Source organism: Gouania willdenowi, chromosome 7 (assembly GCF_900634775.1).
Source record: "Gouania willdenowi chromosome 7, fGouWil2.1, whole genome shotgun sequence".
NCBI lineage: Eukaryota > Metazoa > Chordata > Actinopteri > Blenniiformes > Gobiesocidae > Gouania > Gouania willdenowi.
In genome coordinates, this window is record NC_041050.1 from 20280005 (window position 1) to 20300329 (window position 20325).

At 39.2% G+C, this 20325-nt stretch overlaps 1 protein-coding gene across 5 annotated transcripts in view; it reads right to left on the reverse strand.

The window, feature by feature from the left end:
• Nucleotides 1-20325, reverse strand: part of vps13d (vacuolar protein sorting 13 homolog D) — a 75051-nt gene that overhangs the window by 53880 nt on the left and 846 nt on the right. For all 5 annotated transcript variants that reach the window (XM_028453118.1, XM_028453113.1, XM_028453114.1 and 2 more), the window contains exons 2-8: nucleotides 16223-16364; nucleotides 12392-12469; nucleotides 6145-6335; nucleotides 5738-5818; nucleotides 1979-2095; nucleotides 694-798; nucleotides 259-429 (exon numbers count right to left, since the gene is read on the reverse strand). In XM_028453118.1, coding sequence (XP_028308919.1) covers nucleotides 259-429; nucleotides 694-798; nucleotides 1979-2095; nucleotides 5738-5818; nucleotides 6145-6335; nucleotides 12392-12469; nucleotides 16223-16319 — 840 coding nt within the window. In that variant the 5' untranslated portion in view covers nucleotides 16320-16364. The remainder of the gene's footprint in view (nucleotides 1-258; nucleotides 430-693; nucleotides 799-1978; nucleotides 2096-5737; nucleotides 5819-6144; nucleotides 6336-12391; nucleotides 12470-16222; nucleotides 16365-20325) is intronic.

A 20325-nucleotide genomic window follows, 5' to 3' on the forward strand; every position in this document is an offset into this window, starting at 1 on the left:
AGCTGTTACTGGGGATAGAACACATTTAGCATGTAAACGATTATTTCACTCCTCCGTGCATATGTTGTTATTCAGTTTTCACAGGATATTATTTAAGTGAATTCTAATTTGTTGAGGAAAAACTATCAAGTGTACATGTCAATATAAACTATCGATCAAATATTACACATTCATTGACAAATTGCTTGTCTTTTCTGAAACAAAAATTTTCCAAAGTAATTCTCTCTTTTTAAGGTGACAGGTTTTTCTTTTACAAACCTGTGATAGTCGGAGGGCCATGGGCTCAAGCTGAACCTGGCCTTCAATCCTTGGTGTGTGTCTGGACCTTAATGGCTCCTTGGACGTGTTTCTTCTAAGCAGCACCGATGCACACACAGGTTCAAAAATGTACTGATGCTCACGGCTCTGCATGCACTGGGTCATTGCCTCCTGTACGAGAATAAAACAATCATGAGACTTAAGGAAAAACAGGTAATCTTATCCTGTATAGACCTGAAAAATACATTTGATACCTTTTATGATTGCTAACCATATTTGATAACAAAATATTACTATAGTAAAGTACAAAAAAAAAAATCAGTCAGTGCAGAATCTTTGTTTTTTTTTTTACCATTTGTCAAATTGAGTAGGTAATGCAAAATTTAGGTCCACACAAAAAAGCTCCACACTAATTAAACTCATTAAGTGACTGACCTGGATCTCATTAGTGGGCAGCTTTCCCAGCATTTCACACTCAGTATCCCAGTAGACACTGAAGTCCTTAATCTCCAGCTGCTTTTGTCGGTGGAGCTTTTGGGTCTAGAAGATTAAAAAGAAAACAAACAGTGTAAGACGGTAATGCTAAAGGAGTCATAAACCAGCAGGTGTAGCCAATTCTAACATAAATATATTATTATTATTATTGCAATCATGTTCCAAATTAATCATCCACAGTTTATAATACAGCACTCTTTTGTTTCTTAGGCAAAGCACGTTAATATGACCAGAAACTTTTTTGACAGCAGTACGTACACAAGTGATGTGAGCACGACTATCAAAGCTTCTTTTTTCTTACAACTAAACATCCATCTATCACAAGGGTGGGGAAAACCTTTGACTTACGGGCAGAGGTGGAAGGAGTACAGAAATATTAAAGTAAAGATAATGGATGCAAAATAAAATGTAGCAAAGTAACAGTACAATACTTAAAAACACACAGACAAGTAAAAGTACAGATTTTTTAAAATACTTTACAAAGTACAAGTACACAAAGATGTACAAGTAAATTTGTGACTTTCCACCACTGCTCACGAGCCACATTTGGTTGAAAATTTGATCGAGGTGCCGGACCACAAGCAAATAGAGAGTTTTTATGTGAGCTATGATAAATTACATTTAAAAGGCATTAAATAAAAAGTGTTGGGATTTGACATACAGTACATGTTTTAAGAATGAATGAGAAAAACCAAAGAAAGAAACTTTTTGTCCATATTTTCCCCTCTTCCCAACCAAGGATGGCAAACGCCGTTTATATCTAGCTCTGAGACAAGTCAGGGCTGACAATCAAAAACTTAAACTAGTTTATGAGTTACAATTAAAACTCCTTGTGTGTGTGAGGAAAGCCGACGACTTCACTGAGAAACACGTAATGTTGCATTCCAGGACATTGGAACTCAGCATTTCCTAAATAAAAATTCTGATTTCCAATTTGAGTTCAACCGAGTTGACCTAAGGTCTATCTTTGATTATACATTTTGTCCATTAAGCACTTTTGATGTAATCCTGCTATTGAACAAACAAAAAAAATGCAGGTGAAAATTTTACATTCTGGGCAAAGATAATAAACACGTATAGATTAATTTAATAAGAAAGGTTAGATGAACAATTTGATGACAAGCCAAAGGACAGATGAAAATCAATCGAATAACTAAAGCAGCCATCATGAGAGCGTAAATCCATACTTTATCAATCAACTTAAAACATTTCAGACCATACTTACTGTCTCTTTGGACGGGTTCTGGGCAGAGACGTTATTGATACAAACCCCAAAAGAAAACGGTTTTTCTGGGTTGGAGAAGTCATCCTCAAATCGAAGATGCACACCCTGGATTTTAAGCTACATCATAGAGCAGAAATGAAAAGACAAATGCAGTGTGTCACTTGAACATCTGGTGTATTCTCGATCCGTCATGCAAGGAAAAAGGAGTGTTTAAACACCTGTAATATCACGAGGGGGCACTGGTGAGATCTCTATATTAAATATGCCTTTGAGTGTCTTGAAAAATGGCAAATGGAAAATCATACATTTTTGTACAAAGAAAAACTTTTAACCTCACTAATTTTAGACCTCTCATCAAGGTCAACAACTATTTCAACCATTGCCCTTGAAGTCCAACAGAGCATTCCAATACCCAACCAGAAAACTTTAAACCAGTTTTTACCCTATTTTGTGACTTAAACACCCATTACATGCAATGACCTGCACTTCAATCTTTATATAAGGATATTATTATGATTCAGTCTTAATTTAGTTTTCAAATGTATAGCCAATTCAGATTAGGTTGACCCAAATTATATTTACATTTTTTTATATCTTTATTTTTACATTTACAGTGTCTAACTTTCCATCCAGATTACTTCTGATTGGTTCATGACCCTGTTTAAGTCAATGTCCACTATTTTAGGCAGCACAAAGCTGATCACACGGCTCCCAGAGGCCGAGTTGCTGTCATTGAGTTCTTAGGCAAGACACTTCACCCACATTGCTTCGCATGAATGCGGTGTGTGAGTGAGTCAGAGGGGCCAATGGGGCACTATGGCGGCCCAGCTTCTGTCAGTCTGCCCCAGGGTAGCTGTGGCTACAATAGTAGCTTACCACCACTGTGTGTGTAGTGAAAGAATAATACAATGTAAAGTGCATTGAGTGTTTATAAAAAGTGCTATATAAAATCCGATGCATTATTACTACTATTATTATTATTATTATTGTCAATCATTAAAGAGGTGTTCTTGGAGGAGACAGGTGGGGTACCTTTGCTCTCAGGATTGCATCTGCCTCATTCAGCTCAATAACACTTAGATAAACGTGTCTGAGAGGAGAGTAGAAAAAGAACACAGCTACAGGCTGTGCGTCCCGGTTGAGCCCTGTGTCACCGTTTGTGTGTATCATGCGCCTGAGTTGAGCACACTCGGGGGCGGATTCACTAAAGGTTTAGTGGTATCAAAACGTGTGCAAAAGTCACTCCACGCGCTAATAAGGAGTGCAAAGACCAGGGAATCAGGAGTGTGCTGCCGCTGCGCTTCCCACCCCCTAATGAATATGCATAGTAGGTGGATCTCCCAGGGGGAGCAAAAATATGGTCGGAGCAAATACATTCATGCAGGGGGAGCAATGCAATTCATGAAATCTGGAACAGTTTGCGGTGATAGTTTTAGTACCAGAAAATAGTACGACTGACAAGCAGGTGCAAACACATGCAGAGATCATCGCTGCAGTAAATGTGGAGAGAAAACCATTCAAAGAACTTTATTTTTCCATTAGGAACTTCAGTTTCAGTTACAACCTAACCAAGAAACGGGAGTAATGGGGAGCAGCCACAAGAGCAGTGCTCCGTTTCATAGATAAGAAATATGAAACAATGGTTAAGAAAAAGAGGTAAAAAAGGCAAAACCCAAACTGGGCCCTTGTAGAGAGGGGCTCATGGGATCATGAAAAAACTCTTCAGCAAACACTGCGACAAAAATCAACAAACATAACATTCAATTTCAATCTAACAGCACGTTAGCACCTTATGGCGCACCACCTACTGCCAACCGCAACACAGCGGGGTGTGTGTGTGTGAGAGAGAAAGAGAAAAAAAGCTGGATGCGCATCCATCTCTCCTCCGCAGGTCACTGTCTCACACGCACGCACCCATCCGTCACTCACTCACAGTCACATCCACGCACATTATCTATCTATCTGCTGTAAATCATCCCTTTATTATTAGTTTCCTCTACTAACACCTCCAATTCTGCTGCTTCACATTTTTATTTTCGTTTCCGCGCACTCATGTTCACCCTCCATGTTCAACACAGCACGTACAAAATGCTCATTTAAATAAGGGCGGTCTGCACCAGTTCTGAATGTGCACTAATCATTGCTGCAATCTTAGTAAATTCTGCGCAGCAGGTGAGGAAACAGCGTCACCTTGGTGCGCAACGAAGTGCTCTCTGTGCCTTGTAGCGCGGGGTGGACGCTGTGGAGATGTTAGGGAGGGCAGCTCTGTGTGTTGCACTGAGTGCAGCATGGGGTGTCGGTGTGGACACTTAAGATCTGTGCGCATCTTTCTGACATGGTGTGGCTCGGCCACACAGCCCGGGAACTGTTGAGAGGAGAAGTTGTGCTTGGACACTGCAGGCTGAAGCTGACACACGCATACTGCAGCGCGCACTATTATGAAGCCTCTGTTTGGTAAAAATGCAGATATTTAAAAACCTGTTCATGCAGGTGAACACAAACATTGTGTCTGAAAACTGCACTCAGCCTGTGATGTAAAACACCTTCTTCCATGGACAAAAGTCAATTTTCTAATCCCTTATCTTAGTGCATGCACTGTGCGCCATGGTGTGCTCCAACTGGACCGCTGCAGAATCTCTACACCACACCTGATTTATCAGGACACATCTACGAAATCAGGCACAGTAATCAAAATGCAGCAAAAAGCTGCACTTTAGTTCGCCAAAATCGGGGCAAATCGTTTTGTAGTTGTATTCTACTACAATACAGTGGAAGACCATCTTCATAGATTCATGAGGTCAGGGGTTAAAGTAGATACAGGGATATGTTTTGATACTGTGGCCACCACTTTAGGTACGTTAAATGTTATACTAGAATGTAGTTTAGCAGCTATTAACTAAAGGCTGATATCAAGTCTTGCAGACTTTTTGGGGTTTTCTTTTTTCAGCCATGTCTGCAAATGTAAATTCAAAGGTCAACACTATGAGAAGTGAAATCTTTTTTTAGACATTTATGCATGTTTTGTTCTTGCAAAAATACATGTAGTAATATTTTTATTATTTTGCTTAATTATGACCATCAATAGCCCTCCCTCGGGAAGAGAAAATCCAACTTTATTTGAAGAAAAAACATAAAATTGGAGTGACCCGAGTGAAGGGGATAATTCAAGGAAAAGGGAGTTTGGGAGGTTAGCAAAAAGAGAAATAGCAGCAGAGCCATATTTGGCGGCACTGTTAGTAAAAAGTGATGCTGCTAAAAATAAAAATTGCTATGTCAGTGTAGTGACTTAAGTAGCGTGAGAGTCAGGGGGAGAACATCCCACCGGTCATATATTATGAAGAGAGAAGTGAACAAAGGGGTCGAGTGTGTGCTTACAGGGGTGACTATGTCACATTGTAAGCCATCCTGAAGTCCAAGACTTGCTTGTATGCTCATGGCAGGGGTGTAAAAGCCGCTATTAAAAGCCATCGTGCCACCACGGACCCATGAGAGCGACCACCGAGGACACCCCCGAGCAGCCCATGCCCCCAGATGGCACAGTGGCAAGATCACATGGTAACCCGCCCAACTGAAGAGGGGCCAGCCCAATGAAACAAAGAAGGTGTAGACCCACCCATCACCCTGCTACAGTCTTGTGTTTTACAAACCCAGCAGTGTTAAATGACTTAAGTACAAGTTCCATCCAAAAGAAAGTTTAAAGGTAAATTCCCATGTCCTGGAGTTTCAGCTCTAGGGGAAAACAGTCTTTAATTGTCTTACCTCAATGTTTTCAACAATCCTGGTGACCACTGAGGCAGTGACAGAGTACCAGTAGGACTCTCCTTTCTGCTCACACTCACTCTAAAAAACCAAACATACAAAACACCATTGGCAAACAATATTTTATGAACAATGGGAAAGAATAAACATGCGCACCTATGAACCATGTGAGTTTTGTTTTTCTGTTTTTTGTTGTAATATAGAAGAATTGAGTCAATAATTAGTCTGACGCAGAATTTGGACTGCTGAGCCAGCTTTCAAACCAGGCTGAACAGAATGCTACAAAGAATCTTAGAGAACCATTTTCTCTGAGTCTGGAATTATAGTCCCAACAATAACGATTTCAGATGACAGAAGATGAAGGGGCATATGAAAGCTTATTTTCTGAACAGAAAGCAACCACATACTTTGAATTTGTCTTCAAGAGCATTAAGAAGACGTTTTTTGCGCTCTCTCTCCTCCTCTTGTTTTTGCTCTGCGTTGTACTCCTTTAGCTGAACAGGACTGATGATCAAGTTGAGCTGGCACATGGAAATGACCCACGGGTCACTGTGGGGTCTATAGAAAGGGATCTGCAACGTGATTTTTCCGATGAAACCTGAGAAAAGAACAATTGATGAATGAACAGTGAGTAAAATGTATCTTAAAGCAAAGGAGTTCATTAAGCATTTCTTTTTTTTTTTTTTTTTTTTGAACAATGTTTTTATTGATTTTCAGTAGCAGCATATAAAACACATCAACACGCACCATACTAATTGTTCAATCAAGTGCAAGCTGGTCTTTCAGCGTATACACATACAAAAAAGTAAATAATAACAGAAAAATAAATAAGTAAAATAAATAAGTAATACAAAAATAATAATAATAATAATAAGTCATCACACTCAATAACCATGCAGCAAAATATATTCTATTGTTGCCTTAGAAAGTCCATTAAGGGTGTCCACACCTCTTCAAATTCTTGTGCTTTGCCCCTAATTACATAGGTTAGCTTTTCTAATGTAACACACATTGCCATCTCTCTAATCCAGGATTGTGCAGAAGATACTTCAGTCTCTCTCCAAGACAGAGCCACCATCCTCCTGGCCTGCAGGAGGCCAAAGTTGATCAGAGTTTTACACTTGGAGTTAGAAGGAAAGTTATTTGGATATATCCCTAAGATACAAAGTTTTGCTAAGCAGGGTACCTGAATACCTGTGATTTTACTTAAAGTGTGGACAACCATTTTCCAAAAAGCTACCAACTTGGGACATTCCCATACACAATGAACTAAAGTACCTTTCTCAGTCAAACATTTTACACATGTATCTGGAATGCCAGGGGACCATTTACTAAGTTTCTCAGGAGTCATGTATGTCCTCATTAGCCACTTGAGTTGCAGTAGTTTCATTCGGGTATTAATGGTTTGTGATTGAGCTTTTAGACAAGCTGTCGCCCACTCAGTTTCTTCAATATCTTCCTTAATATCTAGGCTCCATGCCCTCCTTTTATCATGACTAGACTCCTTGTCGTATGAGACAAGTGCTGCATATATTATAGATATTTGCCGTTTCCCATGCATGTGTTTTAACACAATATCCTCGAGGTGGGACAGCGGTGGCTCGCATATAGCCTGGTGGTGCTTTGACGAGATGAAGTGCTTCAATTGTAAGTATTTAAAGAGGTGTTTTTTGGGCAGTGAGTGTTTAAAACAAAGTTCAATAAATGTTAGTAAAGTGCCCTGAACATACAAGTCTCCAATTTTTTGCACCCCCCTGTCGGCCCAAATCTGAAAGCCACCATCTGCCCTGCCAGGAGTAAACCGCGCATTACCCCAAATGGGTGAAAATTGAGAGATGGGGGGTGTATCACCAATATGTCTATGGGCTTTAAACCATATATCAATAGAGTTTTTAAGGAAAGGATTTGTTGTTGTTTTTTTTAAGATTTTAAAATCTGCTGAATATAGATATAGGTTTAATGGCAGCTTAGATATTGATGCCTGTTCAATATAAACCCATGCTGGAGGGGATTGTTTAACAAAATAAAACATAGTACTGCGTAGCTGAGCGGCCCAGTAATACCACTTTAAACTGGGCATTTGTAAACCGCCCCTATCATATGGCATATACAATAAGCTAAGTCTGAGTCTAGATTTTCTGTTGTTCCAGATGAATCTACAAAATACACGATTAATTTCTTTAAAAAAAGATTTTGGCAGTGGTAGGGGGAGCGATTGAAACAGGTATAAAAATTTTGGCAAGATAGTCATTTTAATTAAGTTGATCCGGCCAATCATTGATATTGGCATTGTTGTCCATTTTTCAAGCGATTCTCGTACCTCTCTCATCAACGGGTCATAATTTGCTTCAACAATTGTGTTAATTTGGGGAGTAATCCTAATTCCAAGATAGGTAAAGCCCTCAGTCGCACTAGAAAAGGGTGTACTTATAACTGGATTCATTCTTTCGTCTTTGTTCAAAAAGAGTATAGAAGATTTTGCATTATTAATACAGTATCCAGAAAACTGACCAAATTTATTAATTAGATGTAATAGTGTCTGGACACTGTTAGATAGGTTTGACAAAAAAAGGATTACGTCATCTGCATATAATGATATCTTATGTTCATGGTCTCCAATAGTTATACCTGACAAATTGGTCTCAGCTCTAATGGACATGGCTAGAGGCTCAATGGCCAAAATGAACAATAATGGGGAAAGGGGGCAGCCCTGACGGGTCGACCTCTCCAACACTATCGGGCTTGATAAATTATTATTTGTCATTACACGTGCTGTAGGGTTGGTATACAGTAATTCTATCCATTTCAGAAATTTTCCCCCAAGTCCATATCTTGGTAACAAATTGAACAAATAAGGCCACTCGATTCTATCAAACGCTTGTCTAGCATCTAGAGATAACAACGCTGTATCCCTGGTATTATTTTGGGAATTAATTATGTTGAGGACCCTTCTGATGTTATGAAAGCCATGACGACTCTGTACAAACCCGTTCTGATCGCTATGTACCAAAGAAGGGATGTGTGGGTCCAGCCTTTTAGCAAGAACTTTACACAGTATTTTTGTGTCAACTCCCAGGAGACTAATAGGCCTGTATGAAGAGCAATTAGTTGGTATTTTCCCGGGTTTTAAAATAAGGATTATTGTAGCAAGTCTTAAGGTTGGTGGTAATGTGCCACTGTTAAATGACTCATTAAACATACTCAAAAGTGGGATCAGTAACTGCTTTTGGAAGGTTTTGTAAAACTCTACTGGCAGGCCATCAGGCCCCGGAGCTTTACCTGAGTTGATACTTTTAATGGCCTGCAGTAGCTCTTCCGTTGTTATGTCTTTATCCAGGTCCTCTTTAACCTCCTCTGTGACTGTATTGAACCGAAGATGATTAAGAAAGGTATCTCTATAAGCGGGAGTAGGGGAGCATTCCGACCTGTACAATGATTGATAAAATTCCTTAAATGCATTATTAATATCTTGAGGATCGTTCAGCATCTCTCCTGGTTGCGTAGTTATGCCATTAATTGCCCTTTCAGATTTTATTTTTTTTATTCTCCAAGCTAACAATTTGCCAGCCTTTTCTCCCTGATCGTAAAAGGCCTGGTTCAACCACAGTAAACTTTTTGCTGCTTTATCAGATGTTAATTTATTGTATTCCGTTCTTAAGGTTAGTAACCGTTTTTGTTTTTCAGGGTCATCTTTGTTATTTATATCTATTTCCAAATATTTTATTTGTTTCTCTAATTTATTAATTTCTGCTTTTCGTTTCTTGTTTTGAGTGCTTGTGAAACTAATAATCTCCCCTCTAATATATGCCTTGAAGGCTTCCCATCTAATGCATGCGTTAGTTTGGTTAGTATTAATCTGAAAGTAAATATCAATCTTTTCTTCTACATACTTAACAAATTCCAGGTTTTGGAGACATCTCACTTGCATACGCCAATAAGGGGGAGACTGCTGAAGCTTCTCCATATGTACAGACATGGAAATGGGGGAATGATCACTGATGACTATACAGTCATACCAACAATTCTGAATTTTAGATACCAGTTCTTGTGACACTAAAAAATAATCAATGCGAGATCTGGATTTATGTATCCCTGAGTAGCATGAATATTCTAATTTATCTGGGTTAAGTTTTCTCCAGATTTCTGCTAAATTTAAATCTGTGATATATTGTAAAATAATTTTTCTGGATTGTTTTTTATGGGGGTCAGATTTTGTAGAGCGGTCTACCAGCGGGTTTAAAGTGCAGTTGAAATCCCCACCGATAACATTTAGGCCATTCAATGAGGACAGGGTCAGAAAGAAATCTTCAAAAAATTTTGAATTGTCCTCATTAGGACCATATATGCTGATCAAATTCAGTGCGAGGGACAGGATCCTACCCTGGGCGATTACAAACCTTCCTTGGGGGTCCCTAATAGTATTAGTAAGTTGGAAAGGAATTGTTTTGTGGATGAGAATTAATACCCCCCGAGCGTAATTGTTATATGTAGCGTGTATGACTTGACCAGGCCACCTACGCTGTACTTTTTTAACTTCATTGGCCATAAGATGAATTTCCTGAAGGAAAATTATTTTGGAGTGCAGGTTTTTAAGTCTATTCATTACCTGCTTCAATTTAGTTAACTTATTAAGTCCCCTGACATTCCAGCTTGTAAATCTTAAATCAGACAGTTTTGAACCTTCCATGTTGCTTTATGTATATCATTTTGAGATCGATGACCATGTTGAGTGTGACAAAAAATAAACGAGTAAAACAAGTTAAAATGATAAGAACTGAACCAGACATAAAAACACTTAACCATTGAAAAAACCCGCCCCCCTTCCCTTATTTAAACAAAACGGTATAAGGGCAAATACCAATCCACACTAATGAGGAGTGGTTTTACTGTAGGCACATCTCTCAGACAGCCCAAGTGCCCCGCATCCCCAACTCCGCATCCCAAACTGAGACTTCAAACACTTAAAGTCCTAGACTAATAGATATAAAGCATAATAATATTAACGCTTCTTGATTTAACAGCTTCAGTAACAAATAGAACAAGTATACAGGTCCACACCAGGTTCATAAAATAAGGTGTCCACCAAATATGGTAGTAGCATCTCTGCATATAATCAAAATAAATTATAAAGTGCAAAGGTATATAAATGTATCATAAGAAAGTCTATATCAAGCTAGTGCACCTGTGTTATTGTCCATATCAGTCCTGCTGTGATTACCTGCACTCCTGGCCATTTAGAGGTTTAAGAGTTTATGAGGAAGTCCTCAGCTTCTTCTGGTGTGGAGAAAAGAATTATTTTCCCATTGTGTAGAGCTCTCATCCTGCAAGGGCGTAGGGTGAATCCCCGAAAAGATCCAGCTTCGATGAACTTTTTCCGTACTGCGTTGAATGGGCTCCGCGCCTTCATGGTTTCCGCTGATAAATCTTGAGCAAAGAAGATCCTGTGACCATCATGAGTGAGCGAGCGTTGTTTGGATGAGTTGAAGACAAACTCACGGTCTTGAAATCGTAGGAAACGAATGATTACAGCTCTGTTCTGGTCCGGTCTTGGTCTTGCCAGGGTGCGGTGTGCTCTTTCCAATGTGAACGACCTGCCGGCGTCAAGCCCCAACCAGATCGGCAGCATGTGTTGGATGTAATCAGTCATGGGCTGGTTTTTTTCAGCGTTTTCGGGGAGCCCTACCAGTCTTAAGTTCTTTCTCCGAGCACGATTTTCTAGGTCCTCCGTTTTAGACTCCAAATAAGCGATGCGTTTAGCGGCGGCAGACTGCTCCGTTTTCACACTCTCCAGGCCATCTTCAGTGACCCCTATGCGGCCTTCGGCTTCCGTTAGCCACCTAGCGTTAGCGGTAATATCTTGTTGAAGATCCATAAAACTTTTTTGCACGGCGTCGACCGAGCCATTCATCTCAGTTATGCGTCTCTCCACATTGTCAAGTTTTGTCCCAAAACCATCAAGAGTACTTATCTTGGTGTTGATCGCGGTGATAGTCGTACGGAGTGACTGCAGCTCACTTAGCACCGTAGCTAAGTCGATCCGTGAGCTGCTCTCATCGTTAGCATCATCGGCTGCCGCAGTAGTCATAGTTGTAGTTTTGGGTCTCTGAGAACCACGAGATCTGGAGCTGCTCTCACAGTCTTTAAGCGTTGTTTGTTTAGACATCTTGTAGAACTAGTTAGAAGCGTTAATAACTAGGACTTTGTAAACTTTTAGCAGAGTTGCAGGGAGCACTCACACTAGGCTGCCATCTTGGTCCGTGGCTCCACAGCGCCCCCCCCCATTAAGCATTTCTAATAAAATACACTGACACAATGGAGAGCACTAGTAGGTGAAGTGAAATAACAAGGGGTTTTCAGTGACCTATAGAAATTCTAAAAGATTAGGTAATAGTTAAACAAGTAATTCGTAAAATAGACATTCTTGTAAAATGTATGCACACTTTTTCATATACTGAAAGTTTCTTTCAAACAACATCTCCCAACAGTTGTTCTTAAACTTTATGCCATATAACCACTAAAGAAATCATTAACAGAAGAACACATTCAATAAACGCTCGCCTGGGATGAATTACCATAACTCAGGAGAAGATGTTTGGAATTGAATGGGAAAATGGTAACTTTACATACTTGTGGCTTCAAACATCATTGTCTCACCTGCTTTGACTTCAAAGGGCAGATCAAACTCTCGGAGAGCATCTTTCCGCAGGGGGAGGTTTTCTAGTTCTACAGCCCCTGAAAAACAATAGAAAGAAGACAACAAACGTTATCAGGTTAGTGGCTAAAAAGTTGTCACTTATTAACTCTTAGTTACAATGTTTACTTCACTGTTCTAGTGGAGGAATTCTCTTGGATGAGCACAACATAACACTTTCTATGCTTAAAATTGATTATTCAGGTAGTAAATTTGTGTTATTTGAATATAATGTTGTCTACAAGCGTGTGTTGTGATAAAGTGTAGAGTGAGGTAAGAAAATTAGATAAATAAACAATATTTAATGTGAAATGGGGTTTTAGTCCAAAAGAAAGTACTTCAAAAATACAAGGTACATACATTACATTGTGCACAATGTTCATCACGACCAGATATTGAAGAAAGAAAGGTATAGCCTGCAATGTTGAAAGAGCTAGCAAGATTTGAAAGGTGCACTGATAGACATCATATAAGTAGACGCCTCATTGCCTGTGGAGAGGTGTGACCAAGCGGCATCATCTTGTGTTAGGATTAGCAGAGACAGAAGTGCTTGTAAAGCAACAGATGTAAGAGGCACTCAATAATCTCAAATTAGAAATACTCAGTGAATTTTTACGGATTTTCAAACAGATTTTTCACTGATTTATAATCATCATTCATAGCCATGACGATTGGAGAGTACTTGAATGCTGGCTTTTTCTAACCACTTAAATAAATAACGTAGGCCTACTTGCAAAACATTTGTGCCCTCTTATTGGTAATCCCATGAAAGGAAAGAAAATCCCATGGAATCACCTTTTACAGGTAAAGTGATGAATAATGTGGAGTGAGCAGGTTGTAGTGTAAAATAAATATAGACAGGAGAGATAGGGCTGCTCTGCATCCAGGTTTTATCCATAACATGAAGTTATTTATACATCAAGTAATGCTATCTCATGTTTAAGGGAATATATATTTTAAAAAATAGCACTGCATAGCCCCCATAGCTGATTTTAGGTGTTTGGATTTAGCTTTTCTTGTCAATAATATCACTGTAAATAGGATGAAAACTACTGAAAAGCTCTTAGCTTAAAGGAGGACAAAAGCAAACATTCATTCTTGCTCTGAACGAAGGCGGACACGTTTCTCTCTGCTCCATCCCTCCTCATCTGCCCTTGCTGCTGCTTGATGTGCTGTCTTTGTCAGAATCTAATAGCAGCATCACTCTACATCTCTATCCAAAAACTGAAATTATGGAAATGATCAGCTGGTCTCTCAATGCAATAAACCAATTTTTTTTATCAAAAGAACGGGCAGAGGTGAGCCTGCCTGTCCGGACGGAATTCTGCGGCAGGATACACGAGGACGTAGAAGACATCTACATAATTGGAATTATGGTAGCAGGTACGCTGCTGATTGGAGCTGGCAGTTTCCTGACCTATCGCTAAGTCTGGAATATGTTGGGAGCTGTTTTGGGAAGGCTGCCAGTAACTTTCTCATAGATTGGGCAGGGCTCTTAACACTCAGACTCATGCGATAAACATCCTTAAAGTAAAGAAATGCTACTTGGAACGTCTATGCGGAATGAAATCCAACTTGGAGAAGTTAAACTGCTCAGCTTTCGAGATAAGGCCACCACATTGGATTACTGAAGTTTAAGAAATGAACCCAAAGGCTCAAAGTAAATTGTGCTTAGCCTGACCAAAAAAAACTAATCGTTATCTCATTTGACTCCCCAAACCAGCCGTTCAAGGCTGACTATTCTCCAGGCTGTTGTGTCGACCAAGACTCCGTCTCCCTCCTCCTCCTTCCTGAAACTTTTTCCTGGATCTCCTCTAGAGCAGTGATGTTTTGTCGCTGAGCAACACGGACCTCCAAAGATTTTCTATGAGGTTGAGATCTGGAGACCACTCCTTCGTTGCCCGGGTGATGTGTTTGGGATCACTGTCGAGCCTCAAGTGGACACTAAACCATAACTTGCTGCCAATAAAGGATTAGTGCCTTTCCTAACAGCTCTGTTGCTATTAGTGTACAAGTGTGTTCCTGAATGAGAGATTGTGGCTAAACTCATCAAAGAACGTCAAGGTAAAATCATAAGTCAAGTTGGTTTACCATTTTCAGCTTTGATCATAAAATCTCAATGAGTGCCGAGTTAAGTCCGTGGATTTTTGCAGGTGTTAAATATTTCACCGACAGCTTTCCTCTGAACAAAGGCCTGGATTCCAGTTTGGGCTCACTGCTTTTGGAAGAGGCACCTATGTGAACTTCACTTAAAATAGATTAGGCTCTAATCTCTCAGGACAACACTCACTCATGAGTATCAGAGCTTTTGATACATAGTCCTAACTTTGATCATACACAAGATGGGTCACGCCCACTCAAGAACTAAATCCCTGACAAGAAGTATATCATCAGAGGGGTATTCCATAAAGCGGGTTATGTTCAAACTCTGAGTATGTTCAGGCTCAAATGAGGGAAACTCTGAGTATCCCATTCCTAAACGCGAGGTATGTTCTTCTCTGAGTATGTTACCATGGCAACATTGTCCGTGAACTAAACCTGGTCGCTGGCATGTTTTATCAAAGAAACCCTGGGTTTCTACCTGGCTCCGCCAACCTCAACACCATTTCTGAACATTTTAATGAACCTTAACACTTTTCTCTGAAACACATTAGTCACATCACACAACACAGACGTGTTCACATCATTAATGTTGTGTTGCTTTAAGTTTTTTTTGTTTGTTTGTTTTGTGCAAACGGTAGTTTTCTTTATAACATTGTGGATACAGATCATTTAGTGACAGACGCTGAGAGGTTGATCTGCATTAAAACATCTACTGACGTCTGTAGTAAAGTTCCCTGAATACAAACTTGTGGATAATATAAAGGAGGAGATGATAATTTAAATGAATCCACTTTTAAGGCTCGATTGTTGTTTTATATTGTTATACAGTTAAATCTGTAGATCACGTCTCTTTGAAGGTATGATGGCGCAGTGAATTGTGACGCTGCTCTTGAAAGTGATGGGTCGCGGGTTCGCGTCCCGCTTCAGTGTTGCTTTATGACATTTTTTAGGACGTTGAGATGACTCTGGCGACAATATTACATTAAAATCAATATAAATTATGCAATATCTAGCAGCATTTACTGTCTTAATATCCAGTGTAACAGGAGGACTCCCTATGCAGCTATCCTATGCTGCTGACACGTCTCCTCAGACACATTTTATTCATATTATTCACCGCTCGTCACGTCACTGAAGCAATAAAGTGATGAAGCGACCAAAAAGTGTCACTAATTACGGGTGATTTAAGCCACTATAGTCACTGAAGACTGAACGCACCTTTAGAACAGGCTCATATTCCTCAAACACCGGCTTATTTCACCCATTACGGTGAATAAATCACTATTTTCCGGGTGGTTGTCATGGCAGCTCAAGTCATCTTCGATCCATTGATGATGGCTTTTTATCACGCACGTGCACGTAAGTAACCCAAGGTTTACATACTCAGGGTTGATTGACCCACTTCATACCAGCTGTAATGGAATCCGGTACCCAGAGTTTACCATCGCGGGGTATGTTGACCCAGAGTTTATGGATAGACTCAGAGTTTGTTAACTTAACCTTTATGTACCTCAGGTTTTACACCTTGAATAACAATAGCTAAACATCAAAACTCTTTGTATTATTATGGTTTGAAAGTTGTTCAGCCCAGGCATCGAACTCAGGGCCTTTTTGGAGTAAGAAAAACTAATCCTATTGCGCCAAATCGCTTTTCACCATAGATTTTGACCTCTAGAAAAATGAGCACTTACCTTTTAATAGGGCGATCGAGAGCTGATCAGTGTTCAGGTTACTGACATATTTTCCAAGGTATGTGTTAAGCACCCAGGCAACCAGGCCCTCCAACATCCTGACAGCTCAGGGGATAGATGCTCACTCCAGGGTGATGTGCACCTGCATATAGCGGACACAAGAGTCAATAAAATAAAGTGTGTTTATGTTTGTGACAAATTATTGACCTGAACAAAATGATGGAAACAAATTTGCCCTCTATGTCTATTAGGCCATGTGCTTAATCTGCTGAAATAGAAACATAATATTCAAGATGGCGTTTATACTCTCCCTTACATTTACATAAATAAAAACAAGAATGGTCGTCTTCTGATCGAGAGGTTGATGGTTCGATCCCAGTCTATACCTGTCTAAGCGTCAAAGTGTCCTTGGGCAAGACAGTGAACTTTAAGTTGCTCCCAGTGGTTGACCAGTCCCATTGTGTGTGAATGGGTGAATGTGTTGATAAAGCGCTTTGGGACTACTTCAGTGTAGGCATAAAAATATATAATTAAAGACAATTTACAATTTACTTCAAATTATATGGCGGATATAAAGCCAAACATGAAATCCCTTAAAAATGTTTCTGGTTTAGAACATTTTTACAAAATTTCGCTGCAACTGTGCAGTTCAGTTAAAAACAAACGTCTCAAGTGTCTCTCCTTAACTCTTTCCAAGGCGGCTTCTCTGCCCTGTTTTGATCCAGTTCTGCAGAGAGAAATCGCCTCATTGTTCTTCTTCTCCTGCTCTTACATGTCTCATCACTCGGAATGGGCAATATTGACAAAAAAAAAATATCCCAATAATTTCTGGTATTTATCACGATAACGATAAAAATCATGATAAATAAAAACTATAAATAAAAAAATTCACAACTTGTGTAAACCGGTTCCTTACAAACACAAATAAATCTTAATACTCACAGAGTTCAAGAGCTGATATTTCATGGAATATATTTGTGCATGTGGATTACTATTAGTGTTTTTGTATGTAATTCATTTATTTCCTCCCTATTTTTTTAAAAAAAAAGCACAAATAACTCCATTAGTGTTTTTACTGCTGATGAATCTTGTTTCATTGATTGAGTAGCCATTAAAAGAAAAAAGAAAGAACATAAAAAAACATCCATTCGGATGTATGAATAAACAAAAAAAAAGTAATAATAATAGCACGTGCATGGGAAGCCAATAGGCTTACAAATAAAAAGCCGATTTATTATAATAGTGCCTGATCAAATATCCTTATTCTATTATATCATTAATAGGATAAAGATTTTTCTTTTACTTTGTTGTGTATGAGTATATTTAAAGTTCAATAAATGTTGAGAGTTCTATTGGTGTATTTAATTTAATATCTAATATATACATTTATATCATATGAGTGTTTCAATTATCTTTCATAATCAATGTGCTGTAAAAAAAGGTGTTCCGGCCTAAAATATCGGCTTCCAGAATCGGCTTTAGATATCGGCTGAATTGTTTATATATTTTTTAATTCGGTACCTGCATCAGCCTTTGAAAATCCCTTATCGGTCGACCTCTACTTGAAGGTTACCTCTGTAAATCTCAGTAGATCTACGCTAGGTTCAGATCAGTAGTTATACAAATAAAAAACACTAAAGAAACAAAAGGGGCTGTTAACAATTTATACAATTAACTAAATAACCACAACCATAGAGCTTTGAAAATATCTGTTAAAATGTGTAAGTGTGAAGTATCCCGTGAAGTATCCCTTTTTATTGTTTTGTTAAGAGGTCCATTTCAACTCATTTTCCAGCCCTACTATCTAGAACAAGGACAAGAAGTTCCAAAAAGTCTACCCAAGAAAAAACAGTATAAGACTACAATCCCTGGATCTTCTGTAGCACTGATGAGATGTATCGCTCAAACACTCTGAGCAGGTGAAGCTGTCAAAGGCTGCTCATGTTTTCAAGGAGCGCTACTACTGGGCTCTATATTTTGGAGTGAGTTGCGTAGTTTTTGGCAGGCTTAGATGGTGTTTTAGGTGGCTGCTTCAACACATGGAAGCAGCCAGGATGGGAAGGGGGGTGGGCAGTGCACTGAATGAGCGGTCTCCGAAAACATTTCCCCATAACAATTGTTCTTTGCCTCACGTGACGATGAGGGCGTTTCATTGACATTACGTCAATTTCCACATTCAACATTAGATTCCATTTTCATTGGTCAATTCTGTGATTCAATCCATCCACAATTACGTTAACGTGAAAATTATACGGCCCTATGAAAAGCTATTTCCAAAGCTTTGGGACTATAGCCAATCACGTTAGAGCCATTATCCACAAATGGAAAAACTGGAAACAGTGGTATCTGGAGCTGCTTCACTGCTTGAGGACCTGGACGACTTGCTGTGATTGATAAAGGCCTTCCTCCGCTGTGCACATGTGAATATGGAGTGAGTAATATTTTATATTATCTGACTGTACTTTACTTTGAGGGACACTTTTTACTTTCACTCCACTATTAAATAAATAATGCAAGTGGGTAGGACTACAAAAGTTTTACACTTCTTCTTACCCCCTTTGCACATGAGTATCTTTAATGAGAAGATTATCAAATATTCTTTTATTTATTTACTATTATTATTATCCTGCCATATCACATCCATTCTGTGAAAATTAAAGTCAAACACCCTTATTTTATGTATTATGTACACACACCTTAGGCTCTGAGAGACTCTCAAGCTGTTTAAAACAGTATCATCTCCATGAAATATTGAACTGTTTTTTTCAAGGAACAAAATGTCTTTGCTCCACTAATGCTAATGCTGATGGAGGCTTCACGTAGTTCCAGTGTGGCTTGCCTCCACAGCTTCATCTCCAACTCTCTTGTAGTTGAAGCTATCCTCAGCTTCGGGGTTAACGCCCTTGCTTCACAGCAGTCATTGAGTTGGGACGGCGGTTTAATTCAACAGCTGCAACGTTTTTTTGCGAATCACTCAAATACGGTATACAGCTTAGAATTGATCTGCTCTGGTCAGACACGCTACCTCACTCCGCACACTGGTAGAGCGACCCGCACCCACATTCACTATGATAATAACTGTTATGTTCAGGTGCTGCTTAGAAATTCTTCAACTCTTTCACCCCCTCACAGTCACAAGGCTGCTTTTCGGTCCCGAAAAATGATTTGATTTTCCGTGAATCTGTATCAGGTAGTACCAGAGGGATTTGGTCGCTACCTAAAAAAAACTACCTGAATTCATATGATCGGATTGGTGATCGACTGATCAATCGGCCCAAAAATCCTGATTGTGTAAAGCCTAGTTTTTGCCGTAAAGCTTAAGCGCTTTTGGCTTGTGCAGCAGGACAATGAACCAAAGCAAACCAGCAAACCCACCTCTCAAATAAATCAAAATTAAGTTAGGAGTGGCCAGGTCAAAGTCTGGAATTCTATCCATTCGGGATGCTGTAATGTGACCGTAAACAGGTAGTTCATGTTCAAAAACCTTCAAATATGGCTGAGTTAAAACCATTCTGCAAAGTAGAGCGGACCAAAATTCCTTCACAGCGATGCAAGACTTCTCATCACTTATTGCAAACACTTGATTTCAGTTATTGCTGCAAAGGGGGACACCATGCTTACCAGAAATAAGCATGTCTACTGTAAACATTGGGGGTTTTTTGGTGCAGCCGTCTTGGCCAGGTCACTCTTGTTAAAGAGATTTTTAAATCTCAATGATTTTGTTTTTACTTGGTTAAAAAGGATATTGATTGATTATATTCAGGGGAAATAACTTTTTTTTATCATCAGGCCAGATGGATTTGGATTTTTTTCCCCCCCCTTAATAACTCAAATAACTTAGAAACTGCATTTCATATTAAATTGGGTTGTCTTCATGTGATATTAATATATATTTATTCAGTGGGGCAAAAAAGTATTTAGTCAGCCACCAATTGTGCAGAGTACTCCCACTGAAAAAGACGAGAGAGGCCTGTAATTTTCATCATAGGTATACCTCAAACATGAGAGACAAAATGAGAAAAAATAATCCAGAAAATCACATTGTTGGATTTTAATGAATTTATTGATAAGTTCCTCAGTAAAGTAAGTATTTAAGTGGGAGA